This window comes from Carcharhinus amblyrhynchos, chromosome 1, assembly GCF_965287045.1.
Source record: "Carcharhinus amblyrhynchos chromosome 1, sCarAmb.v2.hapA, whole genome shotgun sequence".
In the NCBI taxonomy this organism is placed as follows: domain Eukaryota; kingdom Metazoa; phylum Chordata; class Chondrichthyes; order Carcharhiniformes; family Carcharhinidae; genus Carcharhinus; species Carcharhinus amblyrhynchos.
In genome coordinates this window covers 116,203,723-116,227,562 of record NC_137324.1, presented here as the reverse complement: position 1 = coordinate 116,227,562, position 23,840 = coordinate 116,203,723, and the positions used below count along the sequence as shown (strand labels likewise).

At 41.1% G+C, this 23,840-nt stretch overlaps 1 protein-coding gene across 1 annotated transcript in view; it reads left to right on the top strand.

Annotated features, from left to right (window-relative positions):
• LOC145344297 (ubiquitin carboxyl-terminal hydrolase 53-like) overlaps positions 1-23,840 on the top strand; it is a 103,803-nt gene that overhangs the window by 41,936 nt on the left and 38,027 nt on the right. Inside the window, exons 8-12 of the mRNA XM_080191371.1 lie at positions 1,782-1,931; positions 7,188-7,350; positions 15,024-15,194; positions 16,145-16,294; positions 20,937-21,633. Coding sequence (XP_080047497.1) covers positions 1,782-1,931; positions 7,188-7,350; positions 15,024-15,194; positions 16,145-16,294; positions 20,937-21,633 — 1,331 coding nt within the window. The remainder of the gene's footprint in view (positions 1-1,781; positions 1,932-7,187; positions 7,351-15,023; positions 15,195-16,144; positions 16,295-20,936; positions 21,634-23,840) is intronic.

The following is a 23,840-nucleotide window of genomic DNA, read 5'->3' as shown; positions in this document are numbered from 1 at the left end:
TTTCTTGATTTTCAGAAGGCGTTTGACAAGGTACCTCACAGGAGGTCATTGCAGAAGGCCAGGGGACATGGAGCTGGGGGTAGGGTGTTAGCGTGGATAGAGGATTGGTTGTCAAATAGGAGGCAGAGAGTTGGGGGTCAATGGGTGCTATTCGGATTGGCGGTTGGTGACTAGTGGAGTGCCCCAGGGGTCAGTGCTGGGGCCTCAGCTATTTACCATTTATATAGATGATCTGGAGGAGGGAACCGAGTGTATGGTGTCGAAATTTGCTGATGACACCAAGATTGGGGGAACGGCAAATTGTGCGGAGGGTGTGGAGAGTCTGCAGAAGGATCTAGATAGGCTGGGCGAATGGGCCAGGAATTGGCAAATGGAATTTAATGTTGGTAAGTGCGAGGTGGTCCACTTTGGTAGGAATAATGGTAGGAAGGATTATTACTTATGTGGAGAAAAACTGCAGCAGGCGATGGTGCAGAGGGACCTCGGGGTCCTTGTGCATGAGTCGCAAAAACCCAGCTTGCAGGTGTAGCAGGTGGTCAGGAAGGCGAATGGGATGCTGGCCTTCATAGCGAGGGGGATTGAATATAAAAGTAGGGAGGTCTTGCTGCAGCTGTATAGGGCATTGGTGAGGCCACAGCTGGGGTACTGTGTGCAGTTTTGATCGCCGCACTTACGCAAGGATATTTTGGCCTTGGAGGGAGTGCAGAGGAGGTTTACTAGGCTGATGCCGGAGTTGAGGGAGTTGAGCTTTGAAGAGAGGCTGAATAAACTAGGCTTGTACTCGTTAGAGTTTAGAAGAATGAGGGGAGATCTCATTGAGACGTATAAGATGATGAATGGGATGGATAGGATAGAGGTAGAGAGACTCTTCCCACTCAAAGGACAGTAGGACTAGGGGGCACAGCCTCAAGATAAAGGGGGGGGCGATTTAGAACAGAGTTGAGGAGGAACTTCTTCACCCAAAGGGTGGTGAATCTCTGGAATTCTCTGCCCGTTGAAGTGGTGGAGGCTACCTCGCTAAATATTTTTAAGACGCGGGTTGATGGGTTTTTGATAAGAGAGGGGATTAAGGGTTATGGGGAGAGGGCGGGAATGTGGAACTGAGCCACGACAGATCAGCCATGATCTTATTGAATGGCGGGGCAGGCTCGAAGGGCTAGATGGCCTACTCCTGCTCCTATTTCTTATGTTCTTAAGTCAAACCACCTATACAAGAAAATATTATTTTCCATCTTTTAATGCTAATTTTCTTAATTTTAGTTGAAGAATTGAGAATAATAAATTGGGTTGAAGGGGTGAGGGTGGTTTATATTACTTAATTGTAGAGTCTGATCATGATTGAATGTTTTCAGTTGAGCATGTGATTAAACCCACTGCATTTTCTGTTTGTCTCAATTTAGTAAAATGGTGAAAATGTAGACAAGCTCAATGTACATTATAATGGAACTTGTGTTATTAAGTTTTCCTGCTTAAATAATATTTGTACTAGTCAAAGATGTGAAAGGTTCATTTGGAAGGATATTGCATTATTTAAATAGAATAATGACACAGCACTGAGCCAAAAAGCTCAAGTTTAAAAATATAAATCTCTTTTTGGTGAGATGTATATTATTCCCGATATATGTAATTTGTGGTTAGAGGAGGAAGTTATATATTAAGTCATGCAGTACAGCAATCCTTTTAAAAGTAAACAAGGCATGAAAATTTGTCAATTAAATTGTGACTTGTAGTTACAAGTTATGTGTGATGACAAATCTTAATGTGCAATGCCTTTTTTCAAGCTTTTCTTTCAAGTAACTGATGAAGGGGCTAAGAGAAGTGAGTTGGTCCTTGTTGGAATGGTTTGCTATTCCAGCAAACATTATTGCACCTTTGCCTTGCATACTAAAAGCTCAAAATGGATTTTCTTTGATGATGCTACTGTTAAAGAGGTGAGCTTTAAATCAATAACTTGTAAATATGGCATGTAAAAATGTGTACTGTATACATTCCTGGTCTTTGCATTATTAAAAAGTATTTAAGGGCACTGAAAAAAATGCATGCAAAGATATTCAAGGATTCAGGAACAAGATTATTGATATCAGCAAAGATTGAACAAGATAGTGCTTTCTTCTGTAGAAAAGGGAAGTTTGATGAGGCGAATGATAAATTGGGCAGGCGGGGGGGAAAAAAAATTGGCCTCTCAAGACTGCATCAAAACTTTGTCTTTAAGATTGGGTTTGATGGGGTGGATGAGGAAAAGGCTTTTCAACTGCAAGGTTTTTCAAGAGCGGCATGGTGGCATAGTGGTTAGCACTGGTGCTATGAAGCAGCAGGACCTGGGCTCAATTCCAGCCTCGGTCAGTGTCTGTGTGGATTTGCACGTTCTATCTTTATCTGCGTGGGTTTCCTCCAAGTGCTCCGGTTTCTTCCTGCAGTCTAAAGATGTGCAGGTTAGGTGGATCGGCCATGATAAATTGTCCCTAGTGTCAGGGGATTGGCAGGGTAAATGTATGGGGTCACTGGGAAAGGACCTGGGTGGGACTGAGGTTGGTGCAGACTCAATGGGCTAAGTGGCCTCCTTCTGTACTGTAGGGTCCTATGAACTTATTGGGGAGCCAAACTAGGGGTTATAAGTCTAATACAGTCACTAATGGGGAATTCTGGAAGAACTTTTTAAATCCTGAAAGTATTTAGAATGTGTTATTTGCTACCACAAGGGGCATTTGAGCGGATAGCTTAGATACATTTAAGGGAAAGCTGGGTAAACACACAGGTTGGAATTTTGAGCCTCCATCCACTGCGAGTATAGATGGCAAAAGTCGGGAAACAATGTTCTAGCCAACTAGTCCTTGTTTTCCGATTTTCCCCACTGCACGCCAATGATGTAATGAAATTGCAGGACCTCATTCACATATTATATGATTTCCCTACCACATGATTTCCCCCCTCTTTCGCCCCACCATTCACTGAATAGTCCTAAGTTTACAAAGCTTTATAAGAACAGGATTCAGTCAAGGGAAAGTGCCTAGTTAACTATAGCCCCTGGAGGAAGAGGGGCATCTCCACAGGGAGGAGAGTCCCTGATACTTCTGGGGGAGGGTGGGGGGGACAGGAATTCAGTTCCACTGCTGATGATCTGGGTGCCCTTTACAGTGCCAGAAAACCTGGTCTGAAAACGCAGTTGTGCACCTGGACAGTTACATGTCAGTTTTTAGTTAGAGCCTGACTCTGACAAGTTATGGTAAAATTCCACCCAGCATGGAGAAAAGAACCTAACTTTATGCCAGTGGGGTGAAATGATGAGTGTGGGAAATGTTTATGCGGAGCATAAACACCAATATTGAGTAGGTGGGCTGAATATCTTGCTTTGTGCTGTCCATTCATTGTATGTATTTCTATTTAAAAAATAATAACATTTTGATTCTTTTGTAAACTGTTTTTGAAACATATTTATATACTGAGAAACTAAAACTGTTGGGGATCTTACATTCTTTCTTCAGTGCTCCTTACCCATCATTCCGGCTGTAAGCTTGTAACATCAGATAATAATTACAAACAGCACAACATTTGAGAAATATATTCAAAAGATGGACAATTCATGAAACCTTTATTGCCATGCTTTCGTTATTATTTGCAAGAAGCTAGAATAGTATTGGGTATCAAAAGTTTCTACTTGTTACAAAGCATAGTTTCCGCAGTGGTTAAAAAGAGCTAATGGAAGTTACAACTGCAGATTCACTAATGGATATCAGGTTCGTGTCTTTCCCATGCAGCAGTTAACTCCAGTGTTCCTATGCCAGTGTTGGAAATATCCTAGAAATTCAGTGTTGCAGTTAAAACAGGCACCTAAGCATGTGATATCATAGCATGTGGTTCATTCTTGTTTTGTTTGCCAAAATGAATAGGGTTTCTCTGTAGATGCCCAGTATACAAGCTGAAACTATTTAAATTGATGATTAAAACATATAATTAAGGGCCATAAACTGCTTCAAAGACCTTTTATATGATCTTTGGCTGTCTCAGCACGTGACTCACCATGTGATAAACTTGCCTAGCAACTTGTAAAACTAATAGACAGGAAGAACCTTTTAGCAGTGATGTTTAAAGAGCTCATTCACTACATACAGGTTATTCTCTGGTTTGTCATTTAAAGTTAGTTGCTAACTTCTGAGGGAAAAAGAAACAGTAAGAAGTCTCACAACACCAGGTTAAAGTCCAACAGGTTTATTTGGTAGCACAAGCCATAAGCTTTCGGACCACTGCCCCTTCATCAGGTGAGTGGGAGTTGTGTTCACAAACAGGGCATATAAAGATATAAACTCAATTTATCAGATAATGGTTGGAATGCGAGTCTTTACATGTAATTAAGTCTTAAAGGTATAGACAGTGTGAGTGGAGAAGGGGTTAAGCACAGGTTAAAGTGATGTGTATTGTCTCCAGCCCTGTTTGTGAACACAACTCCCACCCATCTGATGAAGGAGCAGTGCTACCAAATAAATCTGGATTTTAACCTGGTGTTATGAGACTTCTTACTGCGCTTACCACAGTCCAACACTGGCATCTTCATATCATGGAAAAAAACAACTAGTTTGGCAAACTATTTCAAATCTTTTTCTCTGACCAATGCCACTGGGAGTTTTTTGGATTAGTTAACCAAGTCAACATGTTTCAAATCCAACCTAATTTAAAAAGAAACACTAATTGTGTTTTCTATAAACCAATGAAAGGGAATGAATTATGTCTTTTAAAAAGTTTATTTATGAGCAAACCAAATACAGTATTTTCCTTGTTCAATTGGTGTGTCTTTTGAAAATGATGATTGTAAGGCGGCATTTGTTAAGGAGTTAGTTACTGCAGTAAGGAAAGATGATATCTTGGAGGATGCATTGAATGCAGAGGGACCTCGGGGTCCTTGTGCATGAGTCGCAAAAACCCAGCTTGCAGGTGCAGCAGGTGGTCAGGAAGGCGAATGGGATGCTGGCCTTCATAGCGAGGGGGATTGAATATAAAAGTAGGGAGGTCTTGCTGCAGCTGTATAGGGCATTGGTGAGGCTGCAGCTGGAGTACTGTGCAGTTTTGGGCGCCGCACCTGCGCAAGGATATTTTGGCCCTGGAGGGAGTGCAGAGGAGGTTTACTAGGCTGATACCGGAGTTGAGGGGGTTGAGCTATGAGGAGAGGCTGAATAAACTAGGCTTGTACTTGTTAGAGTTTAGAAGAATGAGGGGAGATCTCATTGAGACGTATAAGATGATGAATGGGATGGATAGGATAGAGGTGGAGAGACTCTTCCTGCTCAAAAAAGACAGTAGGACTAGGGGGCACAGCCTCAAGATAAAGGGGAGGCGGTTTAGAACGGAGTTGAGGAGGAACTTCTTCACTCAAAGGGTGGTGAATCTCTGGAATTCTCTGCCCGTTGAAGTGGTGGAGGCTGCCTCGCTAAATATTTTTAAAAAGCGGGTTGATGGGTTCTTGATAAGAGAGGGGATTAAGGGTTATGGGGAGAGGGCGGGAAGGTGGAACTGAGCCACGACAGATCAGCCATGATCTTATTGAATGGCGGGGCAGGCTCGAAGGGTTAGATGGCCTACTCCTGCTCCTATTTCTTATGTTCTTATGTTCTTATGAAGCTTTGTGGCTAGAGCTTAGAAGTAAAAAAGGGCACCACATTGCTAGGTGTTTATTATAGATCCTCATAGTTAGCAGGAACTTGAGGAGTAAATTAGTGGACAATTCACCAAGGTGTGTAAAAACAATATTAGGTAATTTCAGCCCTCCAAATATTAAATTGGGATAGGCATGGTGTTAAAGGCTTGGCTGGAGTGGATTTCTTGAAATGTGTACTGGACATCGTTTAAGGTCATTATGTAGAGGACCCAACAAGGGACGATGCAGTTTTGGTCCTAATTCTGAAAAATGAAGCTGGACAAGTGGTTGAGATGGTGGTGGGGGAGCATTTTGGTGATAGTGGCCGCAGCACGGTATAATTTAAGCTTATGGATAAAGAAATAGACAAGGTGCGAAAAAGAAATGTTTTGTATTGGCGGGGGGAAAGCAGATTTTAGGAAAGTAAGTTAGGATGTGGCCAAGGTACACTGGGTCGCACGGTAGTTAGCACTGCTGCCTCGCAGCGCCAGAGACCTGGGTTCAATTCCCGGCTTGCGTCACCATCTGTGCAGAGTCTGCACGTTCTCCACATGTCTTTGTGGGTTTCTTCTGGATTTCCTCCCACGGTCCAAAAGGCATGCAGGTTAGGTGCATTGGCCATGCTAAATTCTCCTGCAGTGTACCTGAACAGGTGCCGGAGTGTGGCTATTCCAGGATTTTCATAGCAACTTCACTGCAGTGTAAATGTAAGCCTACTTGTGACACTAATAAATAAACTTTAAAATATCTACTTGTGGAGAAATCAACAAGAGCATTGGGCTGTTGCGGGGGGTGGGGGGGGATCAAAAAGGAAACGGAGGAGTGGGGGGAGTTCAGAACAGAACGTGGGCAGGTACAGGCTCAAAATCTAAAATTTTATTTAAGATTAAGTGACAACTGCACTGCAGTTTTAAATATACGGTTTGATATTCCAAACTGGATGTTTTATTGAGATTAAGATTCACTTGCTTGTCTCTATGCCAAAATCATCTTTTGTCACTGCTGCATATTAATGCCATAAGATCAAAATGCTCAAAAATCCATTGGAAAAATATGCAAAAAAGGTAAAGAATTCAAAAAGGAAGAAAGTGATTTACAAAAATACAAAATAATAGGATAGAAACAAATTGTGCATTAATTTTGCCATATTCATTTGCTCATTGTCTAAAGGCTGTATTATAAACAAAATGGGCAGCATGGTAGCACAAGTGGTAGCATTGCTGCCTAACAGTACCAGGGACCTGGGTTCAATTCCTGGCTTGGGTCACTGTCTTTTTAAATTTGCACATTCTCCCCATGGCTGCGTGGATTTCCTTCAGGTGATCTGTTTCCTCCCACAGTCCAAAGATGTCCAGGTTAGATGTATTGGCCATGCTAAATTCTCCTTCGGAGTACCCGAACAGGCATCGGAGTGTGGTGACTAGGGGATTTTCAAGTAACTTCATTGCAGTGTGACTGTCAGCCTACTTGTGACTAATAACTAAATAAATTTTATCTGTCATATATCCTTGAATCCATCTGATTTGCATAGCTAATACATTAAAAAAAATTCATCTAATAGGTTGGATCGAGGTGGAAAGATGTCCTCTCCAAGTGTGTTCGTGGTCACTTCCAGCCCCTGCTGCTGTTTTATGCTAATCCCTATGGTATGCCAGTCAATACAGAGGATGTACCAAGACATGTCTTTCACTCTGCTCATGGTAAAGCAGATGGAGAGGATTCAGGTGAGTTTTACATCTTTAAACTAAAAAAAAACTTTGTTTTATCTTTAAGTTTTAATAGGTCACTTTCTGATTCCATTTGCAAATTATCAAAGCTTATATGTATGTACTTTGTTTTATGTTGTAGATTCATCTGTAAATGTATTCTCCTTTTAAGCAATTGTACATTTTTATTTATTTGCATTCTGCCTTGTCAATTGCAATGAAAAATACTCCGTAACTTCAAAAATGCTATTGATGAAATGCTACCCGTAGCATTTTTGTTTGTATTTGTTGTCCTAAGTGTCAGCTTCAATTTGTGTTAGCGCTGTTGCCTGAGTTAAAGGATCATGGTCCACTCTGGAACTTGAGCACTTAATCAGTGCTGATACTTCAAGAGGTGCCATCTCTTTTTTTAAATCAAAGCTAACCTCCCTTTTTAAGTTGATGTATTAGATCCAGTACGTTTTTTCTGAAGATTAGTTTCTCATTTCCTGTCCAAATTTAAAAGCCCCAACATCATGAAAACAGATTTGCTGGTTATTCTTCTCGTTGTTCTTTTTGATCCCAGTCAAAACTCTCAATTTGACTTGAAGTAGAAAATGCAACCCAGATTTCTGACTTCTAATTATAAGTGTTATTGAGATGTATTTCCAATCTAGACCAAGTCTACTCATTATTTCCTTATACAGGTACATTACCCAAAATCCAGTTTCTTCCAGAAGATCTGGACATACTGATTCAACATGTTATCTCTCCTTCAGCAACTCCATCTGCGCCCTTTCCCCAACATGAAACACACTTTCATGTGTAACCCTTCCCCCAAAAACATTTAATGGAATCCCATGATAATTGAAATTGTGTATATTTGGAGTGAGAATACAGGATCTCTTGTGGGCCCTGAAGGTTTACAACGTTTATGTCATAAGCCCAGATGTGTATCTGTTAAACAAATGATGACTAAAGTCCAGTATCCTTTTTCTGTTGTGCTGTAAAGTGGTCTTGTTCACAAGCTCAGACCTGAGTCGATTGCAGCACTTTAAAGATATGCTCCTTGTGGCCCTCCCTTTTCTTTGGACATAAACCTGTCTCTTTCACCAATGGGTAACCCTAAATCTGGAAAATCCAAAATCCGGCAGGGTCTCAGGGTGCCAGATTTTTGACATCAGAACTGTAGGACAGTCCCCTTCTCTCAAGAATCGACCTAGTGAATTTGCACCCCCCAAGGCATGTATATCGTTCCTTGGGCGAGAAGTCCAGAGCTGTATACAGTGCTCCAGGTACAGTCTCAAGACCCATACAATTGCATTAAGATGCCTTTTTACTATTTTCTTCCAGCCCTTTAAAATAAATGGCCAAAAGACAATTTACTTTGCTAATTGCTTGCTATTTGTATGTTAGCTTTCTGTGGTTTGTATCCAAGAACATCTCTTTCCTTCTGATTGTTAACATTGTCTAGTTTCTCACCAGTTTAAAATTATGCTGCTTTCTATAATAATTCCATAAGAATAAGGATAGGCCAGCCATTCAGCCTATTGACTCTGCTCACCATTCCTTTAGATCATGGCTCATTATTGATCTCACCTTCCCACACTATCTTCATTTCACATTTCCTCACATTGTATTTTGTCTGTAATTTGTTGAGCGACACCCGTGCTTTTTGAAAATATGAATGTAACGCAACCACTGGTTTCTACTTTGCTCCTATCGGTTATATCCTTGAAAGAAAACTCTACAAATTTATCAAAGGCAATGGGTGGAATTACCTAGCCACATTCACCCCAAGACCTGAAATTCCCACTCAAGCTCAACGAACATTTAAATGGTCTGTTGCATTTACTGGCTTGCCCATTACAATTCCCGTGTTGGGCAAGACAAGAGAATTTTGGCCAATTCTCCAGTCTAGTTCACTCTGCCCTACTGCCAGCGAGAATGGAGAATTTGGTGCTCAGCCAAAACTCTGTTCACTAGTAGCACCGGAGAATCTCTGGTGCAGGCAAAATTGGAGAATTCTAACTTTTTTTAAATAAAAGCAGAAGAGTCACATTGGATTCAAAACATTCACTCAGTTTCTCTCTCCGCAGATGTTGTCAGACTGTGAATTTTTCCAGTATTCTCTTTTTATTTGTCCTTCTTAAATCTGTGTTAACACAGCCCGTTCAATTGTTATGTTATCACATCCCTAATAGCAGATTATGACATTTTCCATATTGCTGATGTCAGACTTACTAGCCTGCAGTGTCCTGTTCACATTCCCTCTCTTGAATTTCCAGGTTACAGTTGCACTCTTCCAATCCACAGGCACTGTTGCAGAATCTGAGGAATACTGGAAGATGAAAATCAATCTGTTCACCGTCTCTGCATCTGATTGCCAGTTTTTTGTCTTATTAATTCATCTGTACTATTTTATTCATATCTTTAAGTTTCTCATTTTCATTAGACTATTGGTTCCTGACCCCTTTTTGAAAGATTTTGTCTTGTATTATGAAGACAGATGCAAATTTATCTTCATGATTTCTCCTGTCTGCCATTTAGGGATCCATACTTAGCCTTTATGGATAGAGTAGGGACAGGAATGGTTGTTGCAGGTTCCGGGGTTCAAATGCTTCAGTCGGAGTAGAGAAGGAGGTAAAAGGGGGGGAGGAGTAGCATTATTAGTCAAGGACTGTATCACAGTGACAGAAAAGAAGTTTGATGAGGACTTGTCTGTTGAGGTAGTATGGGCTGAGATTAGAAATAGGAGGGGAGAGGTCACCCTGTTGGGAGTCTTTTATAGACCTCCTAAAAGTTCTAGAGAGGTAGAGGAAAGGATTGCAGAGACAATCCTGGACAGGAGTGAAAGTAATAGGGTAATTGTTATGGGAGACTTTAACTTTACTAATATTGATTGGAATAGCTATAGCTCTAGCTTGTTAGAGGGGTCAGTTTTTACACAAAGCGTGCAGGAAGGTTTCTTGACTCAGTATGTAGATAGGCCAACTAGAGGTGAGGCTATATTGGATTTGGTGCTGGGAAATGAGCCAGACCAGATGTTAGACTTGGAAGTTGGTGAGCATTTTGGTGATAGTGACCGCAATTTGGTGATGTTCACCTTAGTGATGGAAAGGGATAGGCATGAACCTCGGGGCAGTAGTTATAGCTGGGGAAGGGTAATTATTTGGCTGTTAGGAGAGAATTGGGAGCATAGGTTGGACTAGGAAACTACAGGGTCTGGGAACATCCGAAATGTGGAGTTTATTCAAGGAGCAGCTACTGCGAGTCCTTGATAAGTATGTCCCTGTCAGGCAAGGAGGAAATGGTCGAGCAAGGGAACCGTGGTGGACTAAAAAAGTTGATTCGCTGGTTAAAAGGAAAAAGGAGGCTTATGTCAGGATGAGGCTTGAGGGCTCAGGTAGTGCACTGGAAAGCTATAGATTAGCCAGGAGGGAGTTAAAGAGTGAGTTAAGAAGAGCTAAAAGAGGACACGAGAAGACTTTGGCTGATAGCCTTAGGATTCTCCTTAATCCTTTCTTTAGATATGTTAAGAATAGAAGACTGCTTAGGGCAAGATTAGGGAGATTGGAGAGGCACTGAACAAATATTTCTCTTCGGTATTCACGCAGGGAGACGTAAATGTCGTTGTGGAGAACTCTGGGTTACAGGGTTGTAAACTGGATAGCATTGCAGTAGATAAGGAGGATGTGCTAGGTATTCTTGAGGGTTTGAAAATAGAAGTCCCCTGGGCCAGATGGGATTTACCATAGGATTCTCTGGGAGGCAAGAGAGGCGATTGCAGAGCCTCTGGCTCTGATCTTCAGGTCGTCGTTGGTCACAGGTATAGTGCCAGAAGACTGGAGGATAGCGAATGTTGTCCCATTGTTTAAGAAAGGGAATAGAGACTTCCCTGGGAATTATAGACTGGTGAGTCTTACTTCTGTTGTGGGCAAAGTATTAGAAAAAATTATTAGGGATAGGATTTATAGTTATTTAGAGAGTAATGAATTGATTAGAGATAGTCAGCACGGTTTTGTGAAGGGTAGGTTGTGCCTTACTAACCTTATTGAGTTTTTTGAAAAAGTGACCAAAGAGGTGGATGGGGGTAAGGCAGTTGATGTGGTATATATGGACTTTAGTAAGGCGTTTGATAAGGTTCACCATGGAAGGCGTCTGCAGAAAATGCAGATGTATGGGATTGAGGGTGATTTAGTTAATTGGATCAGGAATTGGCGAGCTGATAGAAGACAGAGGGTGGTGGTTGATGGAAAGTATTCGTCATGGAGTTCGGTTAGAAGTGGTGTGCCTCAGGGATCTGTTTTGGGGCCACTGCTGTTTGTAATTTTTATAAATGATCTGGATGAGGGTATAGAAGGATGGATTAGTAAATTTGCTGATGACACCAAAGTCAGAGGAGTGGTAGACAGTGAAGAGGGGTATCATAGTTTACAGAGAGACTTGGACAAGTTGCAGAGCTGGGCCGAGAGGTGGCAGATGGAGTTTAATGTGGAAAAGTGTGAGGTAATTCACACTGGCAGGAATAACGGATGTGTAGAGTATAGGGCTAACGGTATGACTCTGAATAGTGTTGACGAACAGAGGGATCTAGGTGTATGTGTGCATAGATCCCTGAAAGTTGGAAATCAAGTCGATAAGGTTGTTAGGAAGGCATACGGTGTCTTGGTGTTTATTGGTAGGGGGATTGAATTTAGGAGCCGCAACGTCATGTTGCAACTGTACAAAACTCTGGTGCGGCCGCACTTGGAGTATTGTGTACAGTTCTGGTCCCCACATTATAGGAAGGATGTGGAGGCTTTGGAGAGGGTGCAGAGGAGGTTTACCAGGATGTTGCCTGGTATGGAGGGAAGGTCCTATGAGGAGAGACTGAGGGATTTGAGGTTGTTTTCGTTAGAAAGAAGGTGGCTAAGAGGAGACCTTATTGAAACATACCAGATGATTAGAGGTTTAGATAGGGTGGACAGTGATAGCCTTTTTCCTCAGATGGAGAAAGCTAGCACGAGGGGACTTAGCTTTAACTTAAGGGATGGTAGTTATAGGATGGATGTCAGAGGTAGGTTCTTTACCCAGAGGGTGGTGGGGGAGTGGAATGCCCTGCCTGCTGCAGTTGTAGATGAGCCTAGTTTGGGGGCATTTAAGAGGTCCGTGGATAGGTTTATGGATGGAAAGGGATTGGTTTAGGTTAGAGGGTCATTGCTTTTTTTCTTAATTGGTCGGCGCAACATCGTGGGCCGAAGGGCCTGTTCTGCGCTGTAATGTTCTATGTTTATAATCTTTTTTATAATTTCATTGCCCCTTATTGCACCTTTTGATTAATCCACTTCCTGGTCATTCTTTGTTGAATTTTAAAATCCTGCCAAGCCCTCAGGTTTTTCATTGTTTAGCAGCATTATAAGGCTCTACTTTAATCTAATACTATTTTTAACTTGTCCTATTGGTCATGGTTGGATCAACTTTTCTGGTGGGGTCTTTATCCCTGAATTGAAAATTATAAATTCTTTGTGCGTTTGTCATTACCTGTCTATAGTCATATCTTTTAACCTAATTTTCCAATCTAGGTTAGCCAGTTAGACCCTCTAACTTTTGTAGTTAGATTTGCTCAGATTTACTCCCGAGTTTTGGAATTAGACTCCCAAGTGTAACAAAATAATTCTTCAGATAATCATGTTTCCCCAAAGACTTATTCTTCATTTAATCATGCTTCCCCAGGGGTTTATTTGCTACAAGTACAATCTTGTCTCATTGCATAAAGCTATAAAGCCTGTTGCCTGGTTGGATCCTTTACCTATAAACCTAAAGAACTAGCTTTAATGTACTCCATGAGCTCATCTTCCACAGTTTTGCTGTAAATTTATTTTGTCCAGTTGATATGTAGGTTGAAGTCCACATGAAGCTTTGCCCATGCACCTCCTGATTTCCTGACGTACAGTGTATTTGATGGCCTAACTACTTTTAGTCGGCATATAAACGACCATAGTTTTCTGCCTTTTGTTGTTGATTCGTTCTACCAAAGCTAATTCTGTGGCAGAAATTTTACCAGCCCACGATAGGTTGGGAAGTGAGAAGGCTGGCAAAATGGCTCAGGAAGGTGTTGGGATGTCTGTCTTTCCATCACTATGTCAATTTGCCAGTAACAGGACAGTTGGCAAATTGGGTGCCAGCTGGGAGCAGAGTTAAGCCACGTATGTGTCCTTGTAGATTGCAATAAGAAAGATCCTGGAGAAGTCTGTTTCAGTCCAAGCATGCCGTTAAGCAAGGTCCTTGCTGATCTACTGGTTGCTCATTTCCCATTATCCTAGTCGATATGGCTAAGATCACACTGCCAAGGAATAACAGCAGAGACCCTGTGCAGCAAGAATGGAGTTAACACGCCACCATTAAAAACCGCTTCCTCATCACAGATCCCGCAGCCTGCTCACGCAGCTTCAACCTACCATGTCAACATTGAGCATTCCTCAACTGTTTCTGCCTGGCCAAGGCCTTTGTGCTACACTTGGGCTTTGCTGGGAACCTAGACTGCCACTGTGGTGCATACCAAAAAATGACCCACGTCATTGAAGACTGCCCCCTGACAAAATTCAGTGGAGGGTTCAGGGAGCTCCACTTAGCCACTGCAGAAACTATTGCCTGGCTTGGTGAATACTGCAGATGCTTAAAAAAAAAACTTGTGGCCAAATAAGAGCAATTTTCTGTTTCCCTGGGTGTTTTGCTCATGGTGGAGGATGTGGTTAGACGATGTTGGGCCTGGTATATGGAAATAAAAGGATGTTCTTGTTGGCATATTGGTCATATCTTGGACTGACATAAAGATAATTTTATCTTCAGGCTTCTCATTCGATAAACATGCAGCTTTGAGTAAACAAAAGTATGATTTGATGATTTTCAATATCGGTGCTTTGCTGCTACATTATTCCATCAAACATCATTACTTCCCAAAGGTGATCCAGTGAAACAACAATCTATTTATCCACTGTTGAATCCAAGCTAATTGCATTCTTGAATGCTTTGTCTCACTGCTGATTTTTGTAGTATTAAGTACAATTCTGATGGTACATGTGAAAGTAAGTTAAGAGAGAATGTTGGATCACTTCCATTTCTCCCTCATTTGAGAGGGATTCAATTTTGAAATAGAAGTATTCTATCCTATCCTTTCTTGATTTAGTTTTGCTGAGAAGTGTTACCTATTTTATTTGTGCATTGCCATGTGAAATAATTGCTACCTCATTTAAAGAACAAAAATTAGAGCTGAGAATTCGACCTTGTTTACAACCAGAGAAGAAATTGATGTAAATAGTTTATTGAGGTTGGTTTTCATCACTATCTTTGTGTGGCACTAACAGAGCAACAACTGCCTTAAAATAAGGGCAGAAGCCTTTCATTAACACTGGCAATGTAGGTGGCTCCGTTTGAAAGATGTCTCTTGCCAGAGGCCTAAAATGCTTGTTTCAGATGATGAACCTTTTTTAATATGGATGTTGAACTCCTAACATGTAAATAAAAGCCCCAGTTATCAGTTGGGCTACCCAGAAGTTAAATTGATCCTGTTTTTCTTGTTGATTTTCACTTATACATTGTAGTTCAGTTAGAAATACCACCAAGCATTATCAGCAGTGCTATATTTTTTGTGAACTGTTTGTATCTTGTATGAAAAGTGACTTGGTTTGTGCATCTACATCTGAATGATTCCTACATTTTTTTATAATCAGAAAAAGAAATCCAAGTTTCTGCTGCCAGAATGACTGATTACATGAGGGAAAATGAAACTGAAGGACATTCTTCAAAAACCAGTGGTCCAAAAATGCCTCCAAAACAACAGTCTAATACCAAAGGAGGTTTCCAGAGAGGATATATTCAAGATAGTCGAGGTCGAGGGCTTAGTAAGTAATTAATTACCTTGTGGCACTTAATTTAAAACTTGGCTACTCTTATTAATGTTAATAGACAGGGCTGCTAGAATTCTGCAGCAACTCCAAAGTGAATGATATCATTGCTGTAATAGAAACTTAATAGAAACTCCACTTAAGAAGGGGCAAAAATGTAGTTTAGGTTTAAAATGCTTGTTCAAAAATGATTATATCTTCGTTTGGTATATAAATGAGGCACTTTGTGATTCTAGTCCCAATTTTAAACTAATCTACTTTGTTTTAATAGTATCAGAAAGCAGGGGTTTCTGTGTGCCATGCTACAAGCTCCATCTCCAAATCTTTGATATACACAAGGACAATAAAGTCAATTGAATAAAATAGAAAATAGGGCCACTAACCTCAGCTTTGTGTGTTTTGATTTTCTCATGAAGTATAAGTTCTTATTCTAAGTTAACTCTGGAAAAGTAATCTTTAGTGATTCATTTAATAAAAAGGTTTGTGTACTTCTTTCCATGGAGTGAACTGAAGTTATTGCAAATGAATTATGGTGTGTTGCTTGTATTTAGTAATAACACATGCTATTATTCTTGGACATGATGAACCCTGCCTTCTTTGCTTCCCATTCCTGTGAACTTCTTAGCTAAAAAATAAATAGTGCCAAATTCAAAGAGCTTAACAGAATATGTGCAGCAAATGATTAAAAAGTTGCCAATTATGTTACTTGTTGGACAAAATTTAGGACATTATGAATTTGCATCAACCACAAAAGTTCATGAACAAAATCTTTGTTCAACGTGCATGTATTTTTATACCCTTTAACTTCTGACAATAGAAAACAAATGGAAATCCAACTGCAATATCTTTGGAAGTTGGGAAGAAGAACTTTTCTGTTTCTTTTTTTGTTGCATAAAACCTATTTGATCTATCACTGTTGAACAAAAAGTGCACTTTTGTTTTTACAGTTAAAGTATTTCCTGATGAAAATCCTTTTCGATTGCGAGACCGTTCAAAAGAGCGTGCACAAAAGACACACAACGCAAGAAACTCATCACATCCCCAGAAAATAGAAAATGACAAACCAACAAGAAGAGCTGACTATGGCAAACAGAAAGGTTAATATTTTTGTGCTTTTTGTTGTGGATCTTGACGATCTGTACGTTTTTACCTGCTGTTATGTGCTCCCATGAAGTATAGTGAATATTCTCATTGTGAAAATATAATATTTAAGATGGGTGGTTGATATGGACTACTACTAATTTGAATTTGCTGGAGTGTGAAGAATTTGCACTGTGTAGAGCAGCTGCAACAGAGGGGATTTAGTGTGAAAGTACCTTGTTTTGCTGTGTAATGTTTTCTAACTGTTCAGGAGTACATACTGTAGTATACAGAAATTGTCAACTCAAAAGTTATTGAATTGCTCATGGGTCCCAGAAAGCAAAAAAGCCTTATTTTCCAAATAGACATTTTACAATAGGATGGTCTTCCACTTCCCACACACATGCAATGAAAATTACTCAACAAGTTTGTATGCTAATCCAGATAACATTTTAAAATTCCTATCATACTAAATTATTGAATATTGCATGCACAAAACAGTACAAAATTATATTCCATTCGGACGGGATATCTGTTATTTGTTAGTTGTACATGCCTTGGACAATTCCGTTGAACTTGGAAATGTTAAGAGGATAATGTGTTTAATTGCAAACAATGTTATGTTAATATTACAAAGTTTCAAGTTATCCTACAGATGCAATGACAAAACTTAAAGCATAACTGAGAAATTGCCTAAGTATAGAATTAATTATAATAAGGAACAGGTGTTGTCTATGATTGTAGGCCAATACAGAAAGATGAGATTTACATTGGAAACAAGGAGGGATGAAATGCATGGAAATTCCCACAACACTCTGAAGTAATGAACTCTTACTCTGGAAATTCCTGGTAAAATAGGAATAGGAATGTTAGGAGCTTGAATGGGAGATGCCTGTTTTATCATTGTATAGCTGAGTAGATGAATATTAATTTTGTCCAAGAATATATTTCTGTGAAGTAAATTATATGCATCTCAATTGGAAATATTCATGGTAATGAGCAAATGAAATTCAAGAACAAGTTCCATGTCAGCGTAAATGCTCTCTTTATCCAGTATATACACACACTTAGAGATGCATTTCCCCAAATATCTCATAATTTGAAGGAACCAGCAGACAGGCCTATACAGCCTATACTTAAGCCTAAGAACTATGGCATTTTAATATCATAGCAACAAGCAGATCCTACTAACATATCTAAAAGGAAGGTTCAGCTCTCTGGGGCACGAATACTGCTTCTGAATCTGGAGACTTTCTGGTTGATTGATTATAGATAGTTACTGATAGACGTTGTTTCTTGCTCCCCTTCTCCTCAAGTCTAATTGATCTACTGCTGAATATTTACTACTGGGGTAATAACAATAAGAAAAGTTTACATTGTAGTATCTTAGTTAGCCTGATCTAATCATGTCCCATGTTAGACATCTTGAAGGGAATTGCTTGATAGAGCAGACGCAGCACGGTTTCATTAAAGGGAAGTCGTGTCTGACAAATTTACTGGAGTTCTATGAGGATGTGTCTAGGGCGGTCGATAGAGGAGAGCCGGTGGATGTGGTCTTTCTGGATTTTCAGAAGGCGTTTGACAAAGTACCTCATAAGAGGTTATTGCAGAAGGTCAGGGGACTTGGAGTTGGGGGTAGGGTGTTAGCGTGGATAGAGGATTGGTTGTCAAATAGGAGGCAGAGAGTGGGGGTCAACGGATGCTATTCGGATTGGCGGATGGTGACTAGTGGAGTGCCCCAGGGGTCGGTGCTGGGGCCTCAGCTTTTTACCATTTATATAGATGATCTGGAGGAGGGAACCGAGTGTAGGGTGTCGAAATTTGCGGATGACACCAAGATTGGGGGAACGGCAAATTGTGCGGAGGGTGTGGAGAGTCTGCAGAAGGATCTAGATAGGCTGGGCGAATGGGCCAGGAAATGGCAAATGGAATTTAATGTTGGCAAGTGTGAGGTGGTCCACTTTGGTAGGAAGAACGGTAGGAAGGACTATTAGTTACGTGGCGAAAAACTGCAGCAGGCGACGGTGCAGAGGGACCTTGGGGTCCTTGTGCATGAGTCGCAAAAACCCAGCTTGCAGGTGCAGCAGGTGGTCAGGAAGGCGAATGGGATGCTGGCCTTCATAGCGAAGGGGATTGAATATAAAAGTAGGGAGGTCTTGCTGCAGCTGTATAGGGCATTGGTGAGGCCGCAGCTGGAGTACTGTGTGCAGTTTTGGGCGCCGCACCTGCGCAAAGATATTTTGGCCTTGGAGGGAGTGCAGAGGAGGTTTACTAGGCTGATACCGGAGTTGAGGGGGTTGAACTATGAGGAGAGGCTGAATAAACTAGGCTTGTACTCGTTGGAGTTTAGAAGAATGAGGGGAGATCTCATTGAGACGTATAAGATGATGAATGGGATGGATAGGATAGAGGTGGAGAGACTCTTCCCGCTCAAAAAAGACAGTAGGACTAGGGGGCACAGCCTCAAGATAAAGGGGGGGCGTTTTAGAACGGAGTTGAGGAGGAACTTCTTCACTCAAAGGGTGGTGAATCTCTGGAATTCTCTACCCGTTGAAGTGGTGGAGGCTGCCTTGCTAAATATTTTCAAGAAGCAGGTTGATGGGTTTTTGATAAGAGAGGGGATTAAGGGTTATGGGGAGAGGGCCGGAAAGTGGAACTGAGCCACGACAGATCAGCCATGATCTTATTGAATGGCGGGGCAGGCTTGAAGGGCCAGATGGCCTACTCCTGCTCCTATTTCTTATGTTCTTAGACCATCACTGTGAAACAGTTTTAGATAATTTTAAAATGTTTTGTTTGGATTAATGAGGCAGAGACTCAGCTGAGCTCAAGGGATGTTATTTGTATGAAATATCTGATTTTACCTTCTGAAATGGGTATAATTACTATTTGTACAATCAGCATAAAAACATTTAACCTCTAATCCTTTCTCACCGTTCAGGTGAGATCAAGGCTGATCTGTGACCTAACTCCACATACCCACCTTTTCCCTATATTAAAGTTTATTTAATAATGTCACAAGTAGGCTTACATTAAAACTGCAATGAAGTTACTGTGAAAACCCCCTGGTTGCCTATTTGGGTACGCTGAGGGACAATTTAGCATAGCCAATACACCTAACCAGCATATCTTTTGGACTGGGAGGAAACTGGAGCACCCAAAGAAATCCATGCAGATACAGGGAGATTGTGCAAACTCTACACAGACAATGAACCAAGCTGGGAATCGAACCTGGTTCCTTGATGTTGTAAGGCAGCAGTGATAGCTACTGTACCTGTCTGTGCCATTCTGGAAGACCTCTGCTTAATAAATATCTATTAGAAACTAGAAGCAGGAGTAGGTCATTTGGCCCTTTTTGAGCCTGCTGTGCCATTCCTTTTGATCATGGCTGATCATTGAAATCAATATCCTGATTTCTCTACCCACTCCCCAACCACCACCACCATACCCCTTGATCCCTTTATCCCCTGGAGCAATGTCTTATTTCTTCTTGAAAACAGACAATGTTTTGGCCTCAACTGCTTTCTGTAGTAGTGAATTCCACAGATTCACCACACTCTGGGTGAAGAAATTTCTCCTCACCTCAGCCCTAAAAGGTTTATCCTCTTATCTCAAACTATGGCCCCTAATTCTGGCGTTCCCCACCATTGGGAACATTCTTTCTGAATCTACTCTGTCTAACCCTGTTACATTTTATAAGTTTTATGAGATTTTCCCACACCACCACTCTCTCTCTCTCTCTCTCTCTCTCTCTCTCTCTCTTCCCCCCCCCCCCCCACCCCCGCCAACCTTCTAAACTCCAGTGAATATAATCCTAACCAATGTAGTCTCTCCTCATATGACAGGTTTTGCTGAGTATCCATCTTTCTTAATTTGCACCCATTCAAATAACGATCTGTCTTCCTAATTTTGCAACAAAGTGGATAAATGGATAACTTCCCATTCAGTTTTAAAATTAGCCATCTATCTAATGTCAATGCCATTTGCGGAAGAGTTCCAAATTTCTACCACCCTTTGCGTTTCCTAATTTAACCCTTGAAAGGTCAAGCTCTTAATTTTTAGACCATGGCTGCTATCTCTGTTGGTTGGAGTTCCCAACCAACAGAGATAGAATAGATAAGCAAAGATATCTGTTCCCCTTATACCTTGACAGCATTCTATTATCGCAATAGTTAATAAATATGGTGTGTGGTTGAGACCAGGGCACCATTCATTGTGCCTAACTAATTAGAATATCTATCCCTACTATATTTCCTGCTCCTCAGCCAATTACCTACCTTGGCTAATAGTGTCTTCTGAAAAACTTTATCAAATGCCTTCTGTAAGTGTATGTATTTGCAGAATGAAGAAGTAGAAAACGATTGAACATTGCAGTGGGATTTGTATATGCCTCCTGGTATCAGTTTTAAAGAGGTAGATTTTATAAATGTGGAGATTTGCTATGTTTAGCAAAGGCAGAATGGTTTTAAAGGGGGATTCAACTTTAGACATAAAAAGCAAGATAGAATGGCATACAAAAAATCTTTTAATTTCTAAATATATCTATCGATAGTCATGTGTCTTGACATTGTACGTGTATGATGTTGGTGTGCATTATTAATGTTGTTAATTAATAATGTTCTATTCTTCACTCACGCTGTGACAATAATATTTCTTCAGAGGACAGGTCTCCTTCAAAATCTGGAACACCACCTCATGGAAATGGTCTGAAGCACTTCTGGGATCAGCACGTATCTAGTGGTCACAGAAAAGGACCTTCAAGTGAAGGTAGAACTACTCCACAACCCAAGGCAACATCAAACAAATTATTTTATGCTTCTGATGGTATGCACCAGAAAAACAAAAGTAGCAGCTTCACCGGATATGACACTGATAGCAGTCAAGATTCAAGGGACAAAGGCCATGGTAGAAATAGAAGTAGAGTTAAGGTTTGGAAACCCTCACGGGAAACACTGAATGTAGACAGTATTTTTGAGGAAGGTAACAGAAGACAGGGGAGTCCAAAGCACAAATCAAGCTCATCAAGCTCTGCTGACCAACCACTACATAGCAGAGGACTAAACTCTAATGATAACCGAAAGCCCAAAGGATTATTGACTATATATGAAGATGAACTCAAACAAGGAAGTGGAAGTTCTTCCTTGGAAGTTGATGGAAAATCAAGTCAAGAAAAAACCAAAAATAATATCACTGAGAACTTAAAAATTCACAGTTCCAGCCGTCAAATACAGAGAATTGAACCTGGGCATGAAGGTAATGATCGACTCAGCAATGGTGCTTCTAGTCATGACACTTGGAATATGGATGCTTTCAATGGAAAGCACATGAAGAGCACCCAAGATGCATTTTGCAACAGGTAACTTTTTTGCTTTCATTTTCAGACTGGCCTGCTGCTTCAATTCTAATTTTATAATGTACTATAATTCTAGTAGTAAAATTGTGGTTTTTGTATTCTTTTTTAAATAATCCATACTTTTTCAAGATCTCTCACTACCTGGAATATATTTTTAAAAAATTGCAACTGTGCACACTTCCTGTCTGCACCGAGCTATTGCTTGCCACAACTTGTGTTAAACTTTTTTATCCTTTCTGATTTTCAGTATACACATTGATAATGGGATTCTCCTGTGCAATTTTGGTACATGAGGAGAAAGTTTTCTTGCCACCTATGGCAGCTCAGTTACTAGGTTTCTCTGGAACAGTTTGTCTCCCTGGGTAGTTGCTTTCAAAATTAATATTTTAAACTTGTTGCTGTTCTAAAATAAAATCATTTACGGGCTATCAGTGTCACTAGCTAGGCCAGGATTTATTACCTATCCCTAGTTGCCCTTCAGAAGGGTTGTCTTCTTGAGCCACTGTAGCCTGTGACGTGTAGGTAGGAATATCCAGGATTTTGACCCAGCAACAATGAAAGGTTATATTTCCAAGTCAGGATGGTGAGTGATTTAGCGAGGAACTTCCAGGTGGTGGTGTTCCCAAGTATCTGCTGCCCTTGTTCTTCTGGATGGTAATGGACATGGTTTTGGAAGATGCTGTTTAAGGAACCTTGGCAAGTTCCTGCGGTGCATCTTGGTGCATGTGACTGCCACTGTGCATCGGTGACGGAGGGATTGAATGTTTGTAGAAGGAGTAGCAATCAAGTGGGCTGCATTGTTCTGGATGGCGAGCTTCTTGTGTTCTTGGAGCAGTATGCATCTAGGTAACTCTCCTGACTTGTTCCTTGTAGATGGTGGACAGACTTCAGTTGAGGGGATGGGAGGGGGATTCTTTGACATGCTGTGGTGGCGCAATATTTATCTGGCTAGTCCAGTTCTGTTTTTGGTCAATGGTAACTTCCAGAATGTTGATAAGGGGGATTCTGTGATGGTAATACCATTTGAATGTCAAGGGGGGGTGGTCTTTTGTTGAAGATGGTCATTGCTTGGCATTTGTGTGACATGGATGTTACTGGCCACTTGTCACCCCGAGGCTGGATATTCGAGTCTTGCTGCATTTGGACATGAACTGCTTCAGTGTCTGAGGAGTCATGAATGATGCTAAATATTGTAACAAACATCTGACCTAATGATAGAAGGAACTGAAGATAGTTGGGCTGAAGGTTCTGGGAACGGTAAACTTTATCAATCACTTGCTGCTTTATGCTGTTTGGCACACAAGTAGTCCTGTGTTGTAGCGTCATCAGGTTGACACTTTTATTTTTTGGTATGCCTGGTGTTGCTCTTGGTGTGCCCTTGTGCACCCTTCATTGAACCAATGTTGAGCTCCTGGATTGGTGGTAATGGTAGAGTGGGGGATCTGTCAGGCCATGAGGTTACAGGTTGTGGTTGAATACATTGCTGCCTCTGAGCACCAGGGATCCGGGTTCAATTCCCAGATTGGATAACTGTCTATGTGGAGTTTGCACGTTCTCTCTGTCTTCATGGGTTTCCTGTGGGTGCTGTGGTTTCCTCCCACACCTGAAAGACATGCTGGTTAGGTGCAATGACTCAAACGGGCACTGTAGCTTGGCAACTAAGGGAATTTCACAGTAACTTCATCACAGTGTTAATGTAAGCCTTATTTGTGACTAATAAATGAACTTAACTTAATTCTGCTGTTGCCGCTGATGGCCCACAGCTCTACTTGGTTGCACAGTCTTGAGCTGGTAGGTCTGTTCAAAGTCTATCCCATTTAGCACGGTGGTGAGGCCACACAATACAATTGAGAGGCATCTTCAATGTGAACACCGGAATTAGTCTTCTCAGGGACTGTGTGGCAGTCACTCCTACTAATACAGTCATGGATAGATGGTTTGTGACAAGCAGGTTAATGAGGATAAGATCAAGTATGTTTTTCCATCTTGGTTCTCTCACCACCTGTCACAGCTAAGTCCTTTAGGACCCAGTCATTTCTGTCTGTTTGGTACTACCAAGCCACTCTTGGTGATGGGCATTGAAGTCCCCCACCCAGACTATATTCTGTGCCCTTGCCACCCTCAGTGCCCCCTCCGCCTAGTGGCCAACAGAGAGGAGCACTGATTCAGTTGAGGGGGAATGATCTGTGATAATCAGCAGATTTTCTTGT